This window comes from Lissotriton vulgaris, chromosome 5 (assembly GCF_964263255.1).
Source record: "Lissotriton vulgaris chromosome 5, aLisVul1.2, whole genome shotgun sequence".
Lineage (NCBI taxonomy): Eukaryota > Metazoa > Chordata > Amphibia > Caudata > Salamandridae > Lissotriton > Lissotriton vulgaris.
This window is the reverse complement of record NC_141693.1, coordinates 548703525-548724701: the sequence shown is the minus strand read 5'-3', so window position 1 is coordinate 548724701 and position 21177 is coordinate 548703525. Positions and strand designations below refer to the sequence as shown.

Below are 21177 nucleotides of genomic sequence, written 5' to 3'. Positions count from 1 at the left end.
AAGCCGTATTGGATGTCGCTAATTATTTGATGGTCATCTGCCCAATCCTGTAGACTGGCTAAAAGAGCTCTCCCAATTATTTTAACTGTTGAGTCCAATAATGAGCTTGGCGTGTAACGGGCCGGGTTATGCCTGTCCCCTTTTTTAAAAATAGGCACTAAAATCGATTCACTCCAAGTTGAAAGAAAACCAAAAGAACTACATGCAATCATTACCTGAGTTAAAATGGGTCCTCAGAACTCAATATTATACTTAAAAAGGTCCAATGGTATACTGTCTGGCCCCGGTGCCTTCCCCCCCTTACTCAATGTAATAGCCTCCACTATTTCACTCAATTCAAATTGGAGGTGCAAATGGGAACTTATAAGGTGGGGTTCTTCCCTGTCCCCACCCTGGTCATTACTTATGGAGTCAGAATGAGACTTATTATATAATTTGGAGAAATGCTCAACCCATTCACCCCTTGTTATTGCGATTTCTATGGTTGCACTCTCTGGATCTTCTCGCAAGGGCGCATTAACCACATTCCAAAAAGCTGAGGAGTCTCTCTGTTCTGAAGCTTCACACAAGGCCTTCCAAGCTTCCTCATTTAAGAGTTGTTTCCTTGATGCCAGTGCACAATGTTATTCCCTTCTAGCTTCTTTTATCTCTTTCTGGTTTTTAACAGTTCTATGGAGGGCGATTTTAAGAGCGGAGTGAGCCTTCGTGCAGCAGGAATCAAACCAACCCCTCTTTTGTGGGTGATTACTTCTTGATTTTATATGAAGAGCATTGCTAACAAATTCTGCCATTTTGGAGTAACCTTCTACAATATATTTCGGGGGGGTTACCACTACCAAGACACATATTAATATCTCTACAATTTGTGATAACTTTGATCAAAAACACATCTGGGTCAAGTTTCTTCCAATGCAGGGCGTAGCCATTTTGTCTGGCCAGGGTAATATCAACCACATGGGGAATGCTAGTTACAGACCTGCTGACTACCTTATGGTTGACCTTGACGTTTATGCTCTGTGGAAAATGGTCGCTCATGAGTGTGAAACTCCAATAGTCTGGAAGCATATCTTGCAGAAATTAAAATAAAATCTATTGGAGAAAACAACCCTCGACCACTAAAGGTCGGATTAAATGGGATCGACGGGATACATAGATTATTTGCAAATCCCAGATCGTCTGAAAACATTATTTCATTAATCATATCTCCCTGAGTAGAGTGGATAACATGGGGAATACTTTTTTTTTTTTGCAAGACCTTTATTGTAAATATGCTCACATACACAGCAGTGTGCCTACAACCCTATACAGGGCTGGCTGCTATCAATTCAACAGTGGGTATCTGTAAGCATACATCAAGGATAATAGGCAGGGACAGTCCAAGATCGTAGAGGGCAAGAAGTGATCACAGTCCAATTATGTATCAACCTCCACATGAGTACCCCGCTTAACATCTACAGGTCTTATTTTGCAGTGTTTATACAGAACAGTAACAAACCCCACCTCCCCCAACCCAGCAAACCCGGTCCCAGGTCACAGTAAAGTGCATAGCAGTAATTCAGAATATAAAAACAGTGTAAAAGGTACGCAAGGTATTGTCAACAGTCGTACATGCGGTGTTATCCCAATTATACAAGGCAGCATGTGCCACCAGTCGTTGCGCAAGAACAGGGAGAATTAAATCCAAGGCAGACCCCCAGGAGCCACATTCACAGCAGACAAAAACAACCCATGGGCGACAACCACGCATCCTACCATTTATTCAGACAAACCCTCAGGCATACTGACAACAGGCAATCAATCCCCGCCCCCACTGTCAGAACTGTCGTCCTCCTCCAATCCAAGCATGTAGGCAGTGTATGAAGCCCAAATGTCCCGTGGACGTGACTTCTCCGGCAGAGTTTCAGCATAGCACGTTAACTGATCCCTACAGTAGGCCAAGTCCTTTAACCACAACTGCACATCAGGTGCCCGCCTGCCACCCCACCCCATGGCCACCCTCCTCTTAGCAAGCTGCAACGCCAGCACAATCAATTTCCGCTCCTTACATGGCACTCCAGAGGCGAGCCCTAGCAAACATAACCGTATATCCATCGCCACCTCCGTGGCCGTCATTTTAGTGAGGGTGTCAGTCACAGCCAGCCAGAAATCATACACCTTGGCACACCCCCATGCTAAATGCACGAAATCAGCATCTTCCTCTCCACACCGAACACACCTCGCAGCATTCCGAAGGCCATATCGGACCAATTGTTTCGGTGTGTAATACCATTGATGAAGAAATTTAAAATGAAGTAAGCGAAAGTTGCCGTTAACCACATAGCCCCCAGTCATGGAGCAGCATTCAGTCCATTCCTCATCCGTCAAAGGCTCAGGCAAGTCCCTATCCCATCTGGCCCTAGCTAGCAGCGCCCCTCCCCCTTCGTCTTCCTGAGCAGCACGGTATAGCCTGGAGAGCAGCTTGACTCTGTCTGTCACAGTGTAGATTAATTGCAAAGCGCTCAGTGTCAGGGGTTCATCCGGGTATGTAGGAAATAAGGAGTGTAAGGCCGCACGAAGTCTAACATAGATGAAGGTAGCCATGACCGCATTCGTGGATTGGTCTGTCATTGTTTGTAATGGGAGGAACTTGGCCCCTGGGAAGAGATCACCCATAGTGTGGAGACCAGCACCCTGAAGGACCTGCAAACCGCCTATTTCACTCGATACCGATATATCTGAATGATACAACAGCGGCATGGCGGGAGCATAGAGAGGTAACCTGCCAGCTCTCCTACCAAGCTCGTGCCAGGCAGTCGCCGTGGAACGGACCGTATCCACCTCACCCTTGTCAAACACCGAATGAGTATTACCCACCATGGCTCTCAGCGGATATGGCAAAACGGCACTGGCCTCAAGCACCACGTGGGGGGTCGACGGGGGCGCAGACACCCAATAAGCAGCAAAATGCGCCTGTGCACATAAGTAATACAACTTCATATCCGGCACAGCGAAACCCCCCAGGGAATAGGGCTTGGTCAGCACCTCCCACGTCACCCGTGGCTTCTTACCGGCTCAGGTCAAGGAGATCAGCAAAGAGCGCAGCTGCGCAAAAAAGTGAGAGGTCAGTCGAATGGGTATGTTTACAAAAAGATACAGAAATTTCGGGAGAACGACCATTTTGATCAAAGACACACGATCAGCCAGGGTGAGAGGAAGTTTAATCCAACGTGCCACCTGATCCTCCAGTTTGGATATAGCCACACCATAATTGGCTCTAATAACCTCCTGACTATCCCGGTGAACCTGAATCCCGAGGTAACGCACCGAATCCTCTGCCCATTCCAGTGGGAATTCCAGAGGAAAAGGAACGGTGATATCCGTGAGGGGCAGCAGAACAGACTTATCCCAGTTGATAGTCAAACCAGAATGTCGACCAAACCGAATAAATTCCCGAAGGATAGATTCAAGATGGAGGGCGGGCTCGCGTACATAAAGCACCATGTCGTCGGCATACATAGACACGGCCAGCGAGCGAAGGGGGAATTTCAGAGCTGCGTCAGCATACCTTTGTCTCATAACACAGGGCAGAGGCTCCATCACTATAGCAAACAATAAAGGGGAGAGAGGGCAACCCTGTCGAGTGCCCCTCCGCACCGGGAACGAGTTTGAGACATGGCCGTTGACCCGCACACGAGCCACAGGGTCAGTATAAAGAAGAGTCACCAACGATGTAAAAAAGAAGGGCACCCCCATACGATGTAAAATAGCTATCATATACCGCCATGCCACCGAGTCAAATGCTTTAGCAGCATCTAGCAGAACAGCCACTGCGGCCAGTTCTGGTTTGAGTAAATGCAACACAGCGAAAAGAGCCCTGAGATTGTGGGTGGTAGATCGAAGCGGTATGAACCCCGACTGGTCCGGTAACACCATCACCGGAAGTAGCAGCCGCAACCGGGTGGCCAACACCTTAGCTATAATTTTAACGTCAGTGTTCATGAGTGAGAGGGGGCGATATGACTCACAGTGGTCCGGAGGCTTACCGGGCTTTGGCAACGCAACCAACAGTGCCTCTCTCATCGTGGTCGGGAACCGGCCCCTATCCACAGACTCCTCCAGAACCATCGCTAGGTGCGGGAGCAGAATATCTATATACTCTTTATAGAATTCAGCCGGCAAGCCGTCCGTGCCAGCAGCCTTCCCATTAGGAAGAGCCGCGATCGCCTCCCGAAACTCCTCCTCAGTGATGTGGTGCATTAGAAATTCTTGCTGACCTCTCGAAAGCCACACCAAAGCTATATCATCAAAGTACTCAGCAATCTCTGCCTCCGTCGCTGTTTCAGCATACCCATACATACCCTCGTAATATCTTGCAAAGCAGTTCAGGATGCCAGGCGTGTCAATAACGACCTCCCCCCCCATCTACAATCTCCTGTACCGCACAATGCTTGGCCCACGGCTGTCTTATGCGATCCGCTAGCCCCTTTCCCGGTCTGCCTCCTTCACCATAATAGCGAGCCCTGGCGTGTTTGGATAAGAACTTCACCTCCTGATCGGCCAGTTCGTTATACTCAGTCACCTTCGATCTTATGTCGGCTAACAGGGCCTCCCCAGGACAATCCTCCAACTGTCTTTCCAACACCATCAATTCCCTCTCCAACCTAGACATGGAGTCTCTCAGTGAAGTAAGGACTCCGGAGTGAAGGCCAATACACGCCCCGCGAATAGTCACTTTGAAGGCCTCCCACACCGTACACATATTATCAACCGTGCCAACATTTTTCTCAAAGAACTCCACGATAATAGTCCTGAGCCGCTTGCGGAGCACCAGGTCAGTCAAGGTCCCCGGCGATAAGCGCCAAGTGAACGGAGCAGGCGTACACGACGGCACTTGCAGCAGTAAGCGAACCGGCGCATGGTCAGACAGCGTGCGCGGCAAGTGGTCAACCTCCAACACCCATCCACTCACATCCCGGGTCACCAGCCAGTAATCTAATCACGACCAGGTGTCATGAGCTGAAGTATAGCAAGTACCCTCTCTTCTCCCAGGGTGCCTCATACTCCACACATCAACCAATCCCAGTCCTTGCATACCCCCCTGAACCTCAGCAGTCGCTTTCTTCCGCACCCAGGGCTTGTCTTGTTTCCTGTCCATCTCCCCATCCAAAATCACATTAAAATCCCCACCGCAAATTACAGCCGACTGTGGCAACATGTATACCTTATTCCAGAGTGCAACATAGAAATCAGGATCATCCACATTAGGTCCATACACATTAACAAGCGTGACAGGTGAACCGCATAATGTACCATGCACAATTATATAGCGCCCTTCCTTGTCAATATCCTCTTGTTTCGTGATAAATGGCACAGATTTTTTAACCAATATCATCACCCCACGCGCATATGAGGAGTAATTTGATGCCAGTCGAACTCCCGCCCATCTCCGACCCACAGTTTCTGCAGCTTTGCCGCATAGATGTGTCTCCTGTAAGAAAGCGATATGCGCACCATGCCTGTTTAGAAACGCCAGCATTTGTCTAGTCTTTTGAGGGCGGTTCAACCCCCGTACATTCCAGGTAACACAAGCAATTTTACCCCCCCCGGCCATCCACCCGAAATGGAAACATATCCCTAAAGACACAAGACCACCCCCTTTGTTCATAAGGAGCACATCGCATAGAGCCCAACGGACCCAAAAGATCAGTAAGAAGAGCATTCCTTGGTAGACAACACCAGGTCCTGCCAGCCCCCCACCACGGCCCAGACCACACATACCTCCCAACACACTCAATGAAGCACTGTGACCGTACCCAGGAGAAAAACAAGCCCCCCCATCTCCCACCACCCACTTCAGCATCCCCAACCTGCCAAAGCTGACCCCATCCCCCCTCCCTCAACAACCCCAACTGTATGTTCAAAATTGTGTGGGGATCTCCCATACGCGGGGACGTAGTGGCGCACAGCTCCCGCCAGAAATCTGACGAGAGAGCGGACCGTTCACGCGATAATAACATTCCAGCCCCCCCCCCCCCCCCCCCCCCCGAACACCAAAGCATCCCTGCAAATCATGCCCACCCAGCAATGCCAAATGTAAATGTAAATGTAAATGTGTATACTTGTAAAGCGCACTGTGACTCCATCTCGGAGTGTCCTGGCGCTGTATACCACTGGGGAACCCTTCCTGGCTTTCCCTGTGAGATGGTCCCTTCTGGGCATCTCCAAGGTGAAGCCAGGCATCCCCGGCGCTGAAGGGGCCGTTGTGGAGATTAAGCAAGCTATTGCCCAGAGTTGCAGAGTGAAACCCATGGTTAGAGTAGGCACCGAGGCGAGAATTATCAAGCCCGCGGACATTTAGACCCAAGACCCTGCCGCGTCGGGAATTGAACCCTGGTCCCGTGCCAGACATCTGCATCAGGGTCTGCCGCTCTAACCATTGAGCCACGCTTCTCCACCAACCTTCGGTCGCCAACTGTGCGACCGACCCACCCAGCAGGAGCATATGCAATTGTAAATAACCTCAGCCAGCACCTAGTAATGGTTCCCCGAAGTACATCATACTAGCTATTTAACGCCCCGTGCAAAGTCACAGTGGGGTACAATCCAAAGGAAAGTTAAACATATTATTTACAGGCCAGATCACAGCCGCCCCAAAAACAATTCACAGTAGTATATCAGGAGGAGCATCATAGTCGACCCACAATAGTGGGGATTTGGCAAAGAAAACATGGTGAGGTGCTCAATAAAGTTGGAAAGATCACTGTACCAAGTCGTATCCTATCCAGCTGGGCAAACCTCGTCAGTTGAAAAGCTCCTATTCCACATCCTCCATGAGGTCTCCCTCCCCGTCCTGCTGCACATTAGAGTCCCTTTTACGTTTCTTCTGCTTTTTCGCGTAGTCCATGGCAGCTTTAGGGGTAGCAAAGACTTTGTTGTCCGACGGAGGTCCTATACGAAGGCGCGCCGGATACAACATGGCGTATGGAATGTTCTCGTCTCGTAGCAGTTGCTTCACTGGGGCGAATTCCTTGCGTGCGGTCTGTACCGCTACAGTAAAGTCAGGGAAGAACTCCAGCTTATTTCCTTGGTACTCAATGGTGCCCTTCTCCCTGGCAAGCCGTAGTATAATATCTCGGTCCCTGTAGTTGAGGATACGAGCGATAACAGGGCGCGGGTTGGCAGCAGGCACAGGTCGCTTCGCCAAAGTTCGGTGTGCTCGCTCCACAATGAAAACCTTCGAGAACTTATCCGAGCCAAAGAAGTCCACCAACATCCTTTCCATGAAGTCCTCCATCCGACCCACATTTGTGGACTCCGGAAGGCCCGTGACTCGGATGTTGTTGCGCCTGGACCTCCCTTCCAAGTCCTCGTTCTTAGCCTGGATAACTGCCAGCACCCTCTCCATGTTGAACACCTTAGTGGTCACCGTGGCCAGCCCATCCTCCGCAGCGGACACCCTCTGTTCCACCTCGCCCATCCGCTCGTTCTGCCGGTCGAACTGCGTCGCCATATGGTCGAGCCTGTGATTGACCGCCTCCATGGTGCATTCAATGGATTGCAGAGTTTTCTGCATCGCCACCAACGTGCTTTCCAGATTTGGGGCACCGCCAACTGCCCCCGAAGATTCAGCGTCCGGCTGTGATTGCAAAGAAGATGTCGCCATTCTTCTCGCCTCAAAGTTGATCTTGGGCTGATTGCGCTCCAGCCTACCCATGGCGCTGCAGTAAAGGCCCACCGGGTCTAGGGGCAGCCACCCACGTGGTCGCGGGCCTAATCGATCCTCGCCCCGGCAGTCTCAGGCGTTCTAGCAATTCTTCCAAATGTATAGAGCTGCCGCTGATAGGGCCGTCCAAGCCCGCAGGACCGGAGCACACCTCCAACTAGCAGCCGCTGTGGCCCAACACCGCTGCGTACCCCAGCTAGGCGTAGCTCGCTCGGCGAGTCCCCGCGAGGCCTAGTGCCACCTCCTCAGCCCCGGTCTCGCGTAGGCCAGCGCCCCACTCACCATCACCAGCGGGGCAGGGACTAAAGCCGCTCGATCTCCGGGCTCCAGTCCGCCGTCAACAAGCTGTTTCCTCACCCGGGACCCAGAGCACAGGAGGCCAGCCGACGAGGCAGTAGGATCGGAGCAGATCACGAGCTCCCAGCCGGTGGGCGGGTCCCACCACCAGCCCGCTCACCTCCGGACGTCCGACCACCAGCCGACGGCGAATCTGGTATTTCGGCCACAAGACCCTCTCAGCCAAGGAAGAGCACCTCAATCGAGTCCCAGGTACTTCAGGTGAGTTTTGCCATCGAGTCGGGGGGAGAAAGCAGCAGAATAATCAGGATTTTATAGCAAATTATGGACGGTCCCGGCAGAGCCTCACATACGTGCGGCCATCTTGCTCGGCGCCCTCTAGCGCCCCCAACATGGGGAATACTTGAATCTTTGTCCTGCTCAAAACCACAAACCCTGTTATCCTCCTGGTAACATAAGGTTATGTTCAAATCTCCCCCCCAAATAATGAACAAATCCTTTGAGGTAGCTGCCTGTAGCCTAATAATGTGCAATTTTATAACACTCAACAACCCAGACCGGTCTTCACGTGGCGTGTTATTATAGAGATTGGCTATTACAATGCCTGTTGATTTATACGTGTTGGCCGTCAGAATTTGGACATAGCGATTAATCGCCAAGGTTGCAGTTATCCTAAAGTTAGATTCTGCAACTCTGGGTGGGGACACTTATTGTAAATATCTGTGCCAGCATGGTTACCCAGTAATATTTTTTAATATTGATGACTTCAGTTGCTGCTGTTTTCATATTGAGATGTGCCAGGAGACTTTAGGACAAAATGGTAGACTTGTTGGGAGTTCTATCAGTTGTTGGGAGTTCTCAAGTCAAGTCAAGTCAAGTCAAATAGTGCTTTATTCGAGCAATTACTCATAAAAGCAAAAATACACACAAAATATTAAAATTGAATTAAATTTACAGTCAATCACAATGACACAGCACTATTGAATCTCTAAAATACATTCAATTAAAAATTACTTTACAGTACTTGATCAATGGTTAAAGATTAATACATTTATAAAAATTATTTGAAGATATAGAACGTTGGTAATCTAAAAACAATAGTAGAAAAAATTCGAGGAATCGAATTTTACAGACAGAGAATAGTTATCTAACTAGCAGTCTCTGGCTGAATACAAAATCATTCACTCTAAAGGTTAAAAAACAATGATATCAAATTCATGGGGACAGATTTTTCAGATAGAGAATAGTTAGTTAACTAGCAGTCTCTGTCTGATCGCCCACGCCCAGCCAACATATTTTGCTGTGGCTATCAAAATCCAAGTGAGGGAACTCGTACATATGACGCGCAGGGCTACAGAACTACAAGTGGTCCCAAGGTTCCTGCACATAGGTGCCAACCAGACACGCCTTGGTGCACAATAGACTTTACAGGAAAACAAGAAGTGACCCAGTGTTTCCCTCCCCGTTCCACAAGCTGGGCAGATGTCACTTCCCCCTGCACCCCATCTAACAGTCAGTGCTCTTATAGGGAGTGCTCCAGCTCTTAGTTGAAATAGGAGCTTCCTGTCACCCGGCTTTGAGATAATATCCCAATATGACTCCAAAGCAGGATACAGTTTGGCCTCGAGGAAGGACATGGACATAGACCCAATGCTAAAGCTGCTTAGGCTCTTATTAGCAACATTTTCCCAGAAGATATTTTTTTAGGACAGTCTTTGTGGGGAATAATGCACCAGCAGGATCCAGCCACAAAGAACTCAACCCAAGCTCAAACAATATAGCTTTCAGTGAGTTAAGCCAGCTAATTTTATGGAAGCCATCAGCCTTGATGACACCCATAAAACCTTCGGCATAATGTGAGAGCTCGGGAGTGGTCTAGAGTCTTCGCCAGTACAAAATCGGGCGTAAACTGGCCAGATCCTTGATTTGTTTCCTGCCGAGGTCATATCGAAGAGGCAACAGCGGAGTGCTTTTAGGTGTACCCGTAAGTACCCGCAGAAATTTATTTTCTGAGGCTTGCAGGGAATTCAGATTTTCAAAGCCCCACATCTCTGCACCGTAAAGTGCGGACCCAATTGCCTTAGCTTCGTAAACTAACAAAGCTGGTTTAACTGGTTTAGTCAGGGACTTCCTATGTTCTGAGTTGATGGTGCCCGCTAATTGCTTATGTCGCAGTATAGCAATGTTTAGGTGCTGAGTCCACTTGTTGTTGTCAGCAATTTGGATACCCAGGTATGTAAATGAGTTAACTAACTCTAATGGCCGACCACTCATCATAATTTTGGACTTAGAACTGCGATGCGGCTTGAAGACCATGAGTTTAGTTTTAGTAGCGTTCACCTCAAGTCCATGTTCCCCACAAAAGTTCTCAAAGATCGACAGAGCACGCTGCAAACCACTAGGGGTTTTAGATAGAATTAGCGTGTCATCCGCAAACATTAATATAGGGATTTTTATACCAGAAAGAGAAAGAGCTTCAACTGGCGCAGGTACCAAACGGGGGACGACACCGTTTATGAATAAAGTGAACAAGGTTGGAGCCATTGAACACCCTTGTCTAACTCCTCGCTCAACGGGAAAGTCATCTGTGACCATCCTGTGGCCGCCCCACTGGATTTTAGCAAAATTGAGCTCATGCAGGCGTATTATCAGAGTTAGTAATTCCTTCGGGACCCCCAAACTCTGTAGTACTTGCCACAGTTTTGCCCGCGGAACCAGGTCGAAGGCAGCCCGCAAATCGACGAAAAACGCATACAGGCTGCCTCTCCCCAGCACCACGGTCTTCCACTGCAGCAATTGGAAGCGAAACACTTGGTCCACCGTACTTGTTGCCCTTCGAAAACCTGCTTGGAAAGGTGATAGGATGTTATTGTCTTCTGCCCATTCGAGGAGCCTATTTACAACCACACGACCGGCTATTTTTTGCACAGTATCAATGAGGCTGATAGGCCTGTAATTACATGGCTGAGCACGGTCTCCCTTTTTGAACACAGGGATGATCAATGCACCTCTCCATGAAGCAGGGACCTCAGCTCCCTTAGCAATAAAATTAATAAGCAAATAGATATATTTGCACCAACGATCTTTATCGTTTAAAAAAATATCAGCCGGTACACCATCTAAGCCAGGAGCACGCCCTCTTTTTACTGCAGTAATAGCAGACATAATCTCTTTATAGGTAAAGAGGTTACCTTGAGGAAAGGTCATAATAAAACTATCCTCAACTGTAGCCTGGGTATTAAGAGTATATTGTGAGCTAAAAAATTCTACCCAGGCCTCTTGTGGTACATTATTATTTGGAGGTGCTTCAACTCTCTCACTGCCCCATTTGACTATATTCCAGAACACTCGGGAGTCCCTCCTATCGCTTGCCTTTTTCAATTTGCACCAATGTTGCTCGTCCCATTCTCTCTTGGCTTTTACTATGCATGCTTTGTAAGCCTTCCTGGCAAGGCAGATAGACACGGGCTCCCTCCTCTTGATGGCAAGGCCAAGGGCAAGTCGTGCCTCCCTGCAATCGGTGTTATACCATCTTGCACTTTTACGGACCATTGCCCCATTTCGCTTATCAGGTTTTAAGAAATGCCCCTTGATCTTGGCAAAGAGGGTGTCATGAATATTAACCACGTCCCCCAAGCCAGAAGAAGAGTCGCTAATCAATTCCAAAGCTGGAATAGCTTGGTCGGTTTCGTAATTGATAGTATCAATAGCCTGTTGGTTATTGACTACAGTATCCCATCTGAGCCTACGCATATTGTTCTCTGGGACAATCAGTGGTGGAACTAGGGTATTCGTACAATTAGAGTTTGTTTCAGCAGGCCACCATTTGTGTGTCACACATAAGGGGTTGTGGTCACTCTCTGGTCTCGCGACAACCTCCATATCACAGAGAGTTGACCATAACGACAAACTACAGATTACACAGTCAATTCTACTGTTGTGTCTCCCGTTATCAAAAGTCATAGAGCCATTTTTATCCCGCAATGTTCTTCCGTTCATAGATCTCAGACCTTTTTCGAGACACATTGCATTGAGGGCTATTATGTCCTCAGTCCAGCGAGTAACTGGCTTCAGTTGTAACTCAGGAATACCCCAGAGAGAGTCCTCTTCAGCTCCGGTGGAGGCCTCTCCCGAAACCAAAGGCTCAAACATCCGATTAAGATCACCTGCTATAACAATGTTGTTCTCGTGGGAATGTACATCCAGAAAGTTATCCAAAGCTGTTAATACATTGGATCGGCCACCCTTAACACTACTAGCATATATGTTATAGATATCAAGTGACCCAAGAGTATCAGTAGTTATCCTGATCAACTGGATGTCTTTATGACTAGTAACTAAACTTTTGGTTGAAAATTTTAGGGACTGTCGAATCTAAATGGTAAGCCCCCCCATTGGTCTACCTTTCGGGCCCTTTACAGCTGGCACAGAGAAGTTCAGGTATCCTAACACAAAGACCGGTTCACATGCCCAGGTCTCCTGGAAAATGCATACGTCAAATTGGGAAACAAAACCAAGCCAGTCCCGACAGTCTAGTTTAGAGGACAGCCCAGCCAAATTCCAGGAGATTAGGTTAGCTACCCCAGTCATGCTACCTACGAGCGCTTCAGGTGTAAGGTTCTGTATACTAGAATCGCCTGCTACTATCACTACTGGGTTACTCATCATCCCATTACTATGGCAGTTGGCATTCTGGGCAGGCAAGCTAAATAAGCTCTGATCAACAATAGCTGGAGGTGCTACACTTTTGCCTTCGAGAAGTCAGTCACAGTCGTTTAGGTTAGAGAGAGCTGAAAACCTATTTTCCAAATTTAGTCCCCAATCTGTGGACTGCACTACCCTCTTCCCTTTCGTTGAAACAACATTCCTCTTCGTCCTCAACATGTTCTTATTAGAAAACCTCCCACTTCGATGGTAAAAGAAATCTAAGGTAAGTGGGACGATCTCAGTGGATCTTCGCTGTGGGGTAGGAGATTGGGCAGTATGTTGGATAATACCTCTGGTTCTGAGAAATGTAAAACAACACAATCACCCCGGAATCTTTTTACACTATTTCCTATCCACTCTACCCTCCTGGCCTTGACTAGTTCTTCTGCCAACTGTTGCTTACCCCAGGGAGTTATTACCATGTTGTTTGTCAGCCAATGTAGGGCTTTAGACAACAAAGATGAAGTAGTTTCATCCTGGCCTGGAGCCAATTTGGGGACGTTAGCTAGTACCAAGACCAAAGGAGAGGCCTCGACTATCAGCTCAACCGAGCCGTTCACAGGTTCTGGAGCAGAAACTACAACTGGAGGGACTGCTTTCTCTTGCACACCATCCAATGTGGATACCAGGGGAGCCAACGGGTGATCAAATATAGGGAAGACCCCACCACCCACCGGTATAGAGGGGCCCTTCTTTTGCTCAACCCTGTTTGCAACTTCATCGGGCAGTTTACCTACTTCAGCTAAGGTGTTATTCAGTAAACCCCCTAAACGATTGACCTCTTTAGTGAGCTTCTCTATTTTACCTACCAACGGCTTTACAATTCCCTGTATCTTGGTCTCTATCATGTCCAACAGGTTCTTAAATTGATCATTAGTTATAGACATACAAACATCATCATCAATTGATCCATCATCCTCCACCAAGGACTTACTGGGAGGGGAAGCAGGCTTTTTCCGGCTTGATCTTAACCCTCCACGCTTGGGCTGTCCCTTTCTAGCACCTCTAGTGGTACGTGGCGCAGGCACTGGAGTGGGGGCTTTTTCCTCAGATAAATGCTGTTCAACCTCCTCATCGTTATCACTGTCTAATGCTACACAGTCTAACTGGATCGTTGCGACGTTATCAGCCTGGTCAGGTATAACAGCTGCATTACTACTAGTGTTGACTAGCTCAGGAAATTGGGCCAGGTCTGGTAACGGTACAATCGGTGTAGCTGATGTAGGTGATACACCCAGCCCAAGTGAGGATCTCCTTTCACTGTTTATTTTAGCAACTACCTGGACTAAATAATTGTCCATAGTGTTTTTTAACAGGGGATATCTTTATACAAGACATAACACACTGTAAACCAGTGGACAGTGCCTACCCAAAAAAAGCCTTCTATGGATGCGTCGGGAGGAAAAGTTACAAGCCCTCAGTACAACTCGTCCACAATTGGACAGGAACAGTAATGATAATGACCAGAATTACCCACGGCAATGTCAAAGTCTCACCTCAAAGTTTTTTGGGCAGAGTAACAAGCCCAGCCCAGTCTCTGCCTGTCTCGGACTGTCTTAGACTGTCCGCCCTTAGTCCGGGCTTCTTCCGGCGCGTCCCGCAAACGTCCTCTTGGGACGAAGGACCTGCGGGTGCTTTTTGCGCCTCCTGGCGCGCTGGTTACAGGCGTCGTCGTCGCTGGCCCCAAAGTATGCTGGGGGATGTGGTCCGGCCGGCGGAGCCAAGCCCGGCTGGTCGGTAACTGCAGTGGAATGGCGGAGCCAAGCCCGGCCGCTGTGCAGGAAGAACAGGAAACAGCAAGCGTGAGTAGAAGACAGACAGGGGACTCCGCCCCTGCGGGTGTTTTATGCGCCTCTTGGCGCCTGGTTACAGGCGTCGTCGTCGCTGGCCCCAAAGGATGCTGGGGGATGTGGTCGGCCGGCGGAGCCAAGCCCGGCCGGTCGGTAACTGCAGTGGAATGGCGGAGCCAAGCCCGGCCTCTGTGCAGGAAGTGCAGGAAACAGCAAGCGTGAGTAGGGAGTTCTATCAGAGGAAACTAAATGTTTGCCATGCAAGGGGTATATTGTAAAGTCTGTTGTACAGAGCTGCTCTCAGCCTTGCCCATATGTCTTCCAGATTCACAGCTTAGGGCATTACTTACTCGAGATTCCATGATTCCTGGGAAATATAGCGAGTCAGTCTCTCATATTCCTACCCAGGTAGTAGGTTAGTTAGTTGCTCATTATACAAATTGGGTGATTCATGCATTTTGGCAAGTAGGAGGATTTGGCCATCTAACACATTGTAACATATGTAAATTAAGTTAAGTCCTTATACCAATGGGCCAACGGGCAGACAATCATGTGGGGGGCCTGATGCTGATGGTCATAATGTCATCATACCTTCTGTTGGCAATAAAAATGGATGGAAAGACTAAGACATATATAATATAATTTATGACATATATAATTCACAGTGTGACTTTCAGACTAATCCAGGTAGTATTTCATTCACTTCATAAGCTTACTAGCTAGGGCCTCCAGATAGTTTTCTGGTCGTTACAGTGCCCATAATGCTCTTTTGGCTGCCTGCTTGCAGTTACTTTGTTTAGGATACCTCAAAAGGGTGCACATTTTTATTTTGTAAATATTTTTTAACTTAATGTGCAATGCAAGATTTGCTTGAAAGTCTATGAACACAAAAGGTTTGACAGTTGTAAAAGTTACGTGGAGGAGGACCAATCATGTGAATGATAGAACAGCAAGAACCTCATAATAAAGAAGGCTCTTGAGAAACCTATCTCCGAAAAGTGACAATCACAGCCTCTGCATGTCTTTTGGGATAGGAAGGACACACACACACAGATTCATGACAAAAGGAAAATTGAGTACAGCAGAAATCTATCAACTCTGCATGTATCTATTTGACTTGAACTTTGGCACACATAGAAAATGCTTTGACTTGAGAAAATGCAAAAACAACAGTTGATGGACAGAATGCAGAACAATGTCATACATTCACCCCAGTACAGAGATCTGGGCCTAAATCCGTTGTTTTTTTGCACTCCACACCACCCCAGTTCAGACATGGCCATATGCAAATCATCCTTCACCCTGTGCCTCATGGGAACAGTCCAGCCCGAACTGCCAAGCCTTGTCTTCCCTGGACCGGAATCAAGCATCCTAAGACCAATTTCTGGCTATCCGCCGTCATCAGCCAGGATAGCTTGACTCCAGTGGTGTGGATAGTTTGACAGTTCTCAGTATTACATATAATGCTGCTAAATAATGTGCAGTTTTTAGAAACACAGTAGAATTAAATCTGTACTGCAGAGGACCATCTTGCTGTCAGCAGAAGGCTCCTCCAAGACTAGAAAACTGTTTCACAGTAGACTGATGAGCAAAATTCCAAAAGGATAATTACTTTAAGACACACAATTTCTTGTACGGACTAGTGTTAGATTGTATTTTTAGGATTTTTGAAAAATGGACTTGTCATTTTATTGTGTCATTATTTCCTTATATTTTAAATTTGTACATATCTTATAATAATCAATTTCCCCTCTTGAAACATGTTGAGAATGTATTTTCTATTTGATATATGTGTGTTAGTATGCTTTTATGGTGCTAGCCTTGTTGTCACCGAATACAGCTGTTTTGATTTGATTTTATTTGACACACAATTAACTCATTGAGGACATTTTCATAAGGTGAAAACTTCCAATATATCTGGGGAATTCGAAGGCTTGAGAATTCACCTCCAAAATAGAAAATTGTGGAGTGACTTTTGAATAGGTTGTTAAGAATGTTTGCCAACAATTTCTACCATCACCACATTTTTCACAATTGGGCTGCATGTTTTTGCCTGTTAAACTGTGCCATGACTTGATTAACCCCTTCGCTGTTGATGACGAGCTCAGCTCGTCATCAGCCACGGTGGTCGTGTGCGGATGACGAGCTGAGCTTGTCAGGTAAAGCTGCTTTTCAAAATGTGCCGCACACAGCGGGAAAAGCTGCTGCAGCGATGCGGTTAAGCAGGCATGTTCTAAGGATTATGGTATTCTGGAAGAGGATGCCTTCACAATCTGTCCCTCACTGTTGGCTTGTGACTGAGAGCAGCTCTTTAGCTAGGTTTGTGGTGTCTTCCTCCGTTATTAACTCTCATTCTATTCTTTTCTCCTACTCTTGCCACTCCCACCTTCAAACTTATCTCTGTAATAGGTCAATAAAGCACTACTTCCTTATGGACCAGGGGGATTTCTTTGTCCACTTTATGGATCTGACGGAAGAGGAACTGAAGAAATCTGTGGAGGACATTATCCCTAGCCGCCTCGAGGCATTGCTGGAGCTAGCTCTGCGCATGAGCACGGCTAACACTGATCCTTTCAAAGATGACCTGAAGGTAAAGCATGGGGAGATTTGGTATTACTGGCTGACCATTATCACTGCCCCACAACTATATTATGTTGTTAGCAGATGTACCTTTCATTCTCATTGTCTCTTCCCCATTTTGCTGCTAGTGAGCTACCACCTTTTACCTTCCACCTAGTTCCACAATGACTTCTTGTGTTTCTTCTTTCGGATGGATACTTCTTACTGCAGATTGCTCAACTTTAAAATATCTCTAGACTGAATCGGGAAGATTTTTCTGCATAGCCCCTGCTTGGCTGTAGGCTCTGCATCGACCCCGCTCCTCCTCTGAAGTGACGGTTGGAGCATCACACAAGCACACTTTTGTTAGATGCTTTCTTTGAGCACCTTTGTTCATGGATCCAGAGCTAGCTCCTAGCTTTTTCCTTTCAATTGAATAATTTGTTGTATGATGAATTTCTTTCCAGTTTGCAAAGTAACATCCTCTCTTTAAAATACAGGGGTTAAGCCTGGTTGAGGCTGTCATAATCCGTTTTTGCTGACAGATCCCCATGATGTTTGTCTCTGGTGTGTGGGTTCGAGCCAATAAGTCATGCTAGGAGTGTACTGTTATGCATCCAAAGTCGATTTGGAGTCGTGAAGCCAAGCTGTACATTTTGGACCACATGGGAAAGTCCTACAAGTCCCATTCCCGTTTGAAGTTGAGTGTGCCTTAGTTCCCACTGTCTTGGCCACAACCTTCTCCTTCACCGTCCGAGTCTTTGGGTAAGTCCAAAATCAAATATAAAAAATCCATGAGGGATTCCTCCCACTCTGCTGAGAAGTCATGAGCATGTCTGTGTTCCCTGCCAAAGAACCAATTCTGCAGCTGATCCCGAAGCACTCTGAATTTCAGGGTCCATTAGGGATGCTGCAACAGATTGAGCCATTCAAGGATTCCATATTGCAAATCTTTGGATTTCTGCTGGCTCCTTATGCCGTGCCTTCGGGCCCAAGGATCCACAGAGGAGACCAGTCAGGTTAATGCTGATGGGCAGCCCTCCGCACTGCCGATACCTCCTGAACCCGCAACTGGTTCCGCTCCAACTCTGAAGCATACTCCTCATCTGGCACCGTGACCCACGCCGGCTCCTTCCTTGTTGGAGCTGGCACCAATGCCAGAGGAGTACCCCAATCCATTTTTCTTGTCTGACTCCAAACCGTACCAATCTCAGCCGAGTCCTGGAATAGCCGTAATGCAACCGCTTCCTTTTCATTCTCACTCAGACAAAATGGCAATTTCACCTAGGAGTCGAATTTCAGAGCATGTTGACTTTTTTAGAATAGATTCTGTCCAAAGCAGCTAGCCTTTGGCGACAGTAGACCTGCAGAACACCTGTTTCCATGTTCCTGTATTGCTAGCCTACAGGTGCTACTTGCGTTTCTAGGTGGGCCACAAGCATTTTCCGTTTGCCATGTTCCTTTTCGGCCTCACTACTGTCCCTTGGGTGATTACGAAGGTGATGGCGGTGGTTGCAGCTTACCTTTGGAGGTCAAGTATACCAGTCTTCCCCTACCTCTACAATTGGCTGCTAAAGGTTTGCATTCGGTAATGGACCACCTCTGGACGACTGCGAACATCGTGACATTGTTGATTCACTATGAACATGCAGAACACACCTCATTTCTTCACAGGTGCCCTCTTTCCTATGAGCCATTTTGGAACACAGTGTGTTACCAGGCCTTCCCTCAGGATCAGAAAGTCATGGGCTTTCGGGCTATAATGCTGATATTTTAGGATGGCATCCGGCTGGTTGACCATGCTATGTAGAATGTCAAGGCACTGCGCTGGGATCTAAAGTCTTAAGTGGGCCCAGCAACAAGGGAATCTGTCAAAGTCAATCCAGGTTTTGGAGGAGACTGCAAAAGATCTGCAGTTGTCTCTGCTAGACTGCAACTGTACCAGTGGCAGACCCTTCTTCCCTACCCAAGCCAGCGTGGACAGTAGTGATGGATGCGTCTCTGCTGGGTTGGGGATGTGATCTTGTCATCGGAAGTCTCTGGTCTTCCCATCAACTTGTTGAAGTTTCAGCTATTTGCTTTGCATTGAAAGCCATCCTTCAAAGAGAGGCTGGTTCAGATCTTCATGGACAATTCTATGGTCATGTGGTATTGCAACAAGCAGTGCAGGGTGATGTCCTGGGCTCTGTGCAAGGAGGCCTTGTGCCTCTGGACCTGCCTGAATCATCAGGGCAATTCTCGAACCACACACCACCTGGCAGAATCTTTAAACATCAGGGCAGCTGGAGATGCCTAGCTGATCACAAATGGCAGTTACAACCAGAAGTGTCACCCAGCAAAGGGGAAATCCCTGCCTCTATCTCTGCTGCACCACAGAGAACGTGCATTGCCAACACTTTAGCATGCTGGAGTGCCAAAAAGGCTATCTCTCTGAAATGCATTTCACCTAGAGTGGACACAGGACTCCTGTATGCCTTCCCGCTGCTACATCTCCTGGCCCGAGTTCTAAAGGAAATCAGGAATGACTGTGCCCATGTCATCGTAGTCACTCCAGATTGGGGCAGGAGCGTGTGTTACTCAGAAATTCTGGGCTCGAGTATCTGTCCTCCAATCAGGCTGCTGCTTTGGGCGGATCTTCTGTCATAGTGTAGGGCAATGACTTGGACTTAGGCCTGCGCAGTCTACATCTCCATGAGCGGAGGCATTTGACTGCATTTTATCTTGCTTCCAAAGTAGTGGCTGTCATTCTTGTTGCCAGGTGTCCTTTTGCAAAGTCTGTTTATTTTAGACTCTGGCACAAGACTGAGGCTTTGTGTGGTACTCGTAATGTGGACCCTTTGGTTGCACACCAAACAGTCCAATGTCTTATTATTTTTGTTATCTTTAGCCCAGCAATTACCTATAGTGAGCACGGTTAAAGGTTACCTGTTGGCCCTATCAGGCTTTTTGTGTCTGCCAGACCAACCATCTATGTTCAAATCTGCTGTGATGCAATTTCTTAAACAATTAATGAACGATTCTACTTAAACTCCTCGTCGTACTTTAGTGGGACATTATTTGGTTCTTAGTTTTGTGCATTCCTTTTGAGCTGCTGGACAGTTATCCCTTATGTCTCCTGACCCAGAGGATGGTCTTTCTCATCGCGATAACCTTAGCTCGTCGCTTGAATGAGCTTCAAACTCTTGTCAGTCCTACACCATAACCTTTCCAGCCAAGCTGGTGCTGAGGACTAGAGTTGCATTTCTACCAAAGGTTGAGACTCCCTTTCATATTGGGACGTCACACTTCCAAAGTTCTTTGCTTCGGGTAGGGACTCCATTGTATGGACCCCAGAAGAGCACTAAATGTTTACATTGATCGTACCTAAGACCATCGGGAGGACTATCAGCTTTTTGTGGGGTTCCCCCAGGGAAAAGACAGCAAGGTAAGTAAGGGGAGGATTTTATCCTGGTGGATAGTCCTTTGTATTTAGATATGCTATGCAATGGAAAAAAGGAGTCCCCAGAAGGATAGTGGTCTACTCCAATAGGGCTAACGCTGCTAAAACTGATTGGCTACAACGTGGTCATCCGTTCACATGTTCTGAAGCGTTATTGCATTGGACTGCCAGGTGCAACGGCAAGGGCATTTTGTCCATTCAGTCCTTTAGGACATTTGGTCTAGGTCATTCCAGAGAACCACCAAGGGGTAGATACTGCTTTAGTATCAATTATACAATTGAAAAATCTGCTGTTGGAATAAAAAGTTACTTTTCTTCAGTAACTCTCTTTAGGTGGCTACTCTGTCTAACCGAAGATTCCTCAGCTCCCTCCAGCCTTCCCGTTCTGTAATATGGACTCTTTTCAGATCTCAAAAAAGTTCCTGAAATAGAGATCTGCACATGGGAGCAAATAACTGATCCTTTGAGTTCGGTGTCTAAGGGCGCAGAATGTGTCAAGTAGGATACTGACATCATGCTATTCCAGCTGCCACTTCCGGGGCAAGTGGGATCAACATGGAGCTGCATGACGCCATCTACTGGTGTGCTGGGGCTATGATGAAAGATGTTCTGGCGCCTGGAGATACTCTAAAGGTGACAAATCGGAGGTTAGAGAGAGTATCCAGTAGAAAGAGCATTACCGG

At 47.5% G+C, this 21177-nt stretch overlaps 1 protein-coding gene across 1 annotated transcript in view; it reads left to right on the top strand.

Annotated features, from left to right (window-relative positions):
* TUBGCP2 (tubulin gamma complex component 2) overlaps positions 1–21177 on the top strand; it is a 465124-nt gene that overhangs the window by 321725 nt on the left and 122222 nt on the right. Inside the window, exon 11 of the mRNA XM_086921996.1 lies at positions 16906–17086. Coding sequence (XP_086778122.1) covers positions 16906–17086 — 181 coding nt within the window. The remainder of the gene's footprint in view (positions 1–16905; positions 17087–21177) is intronic.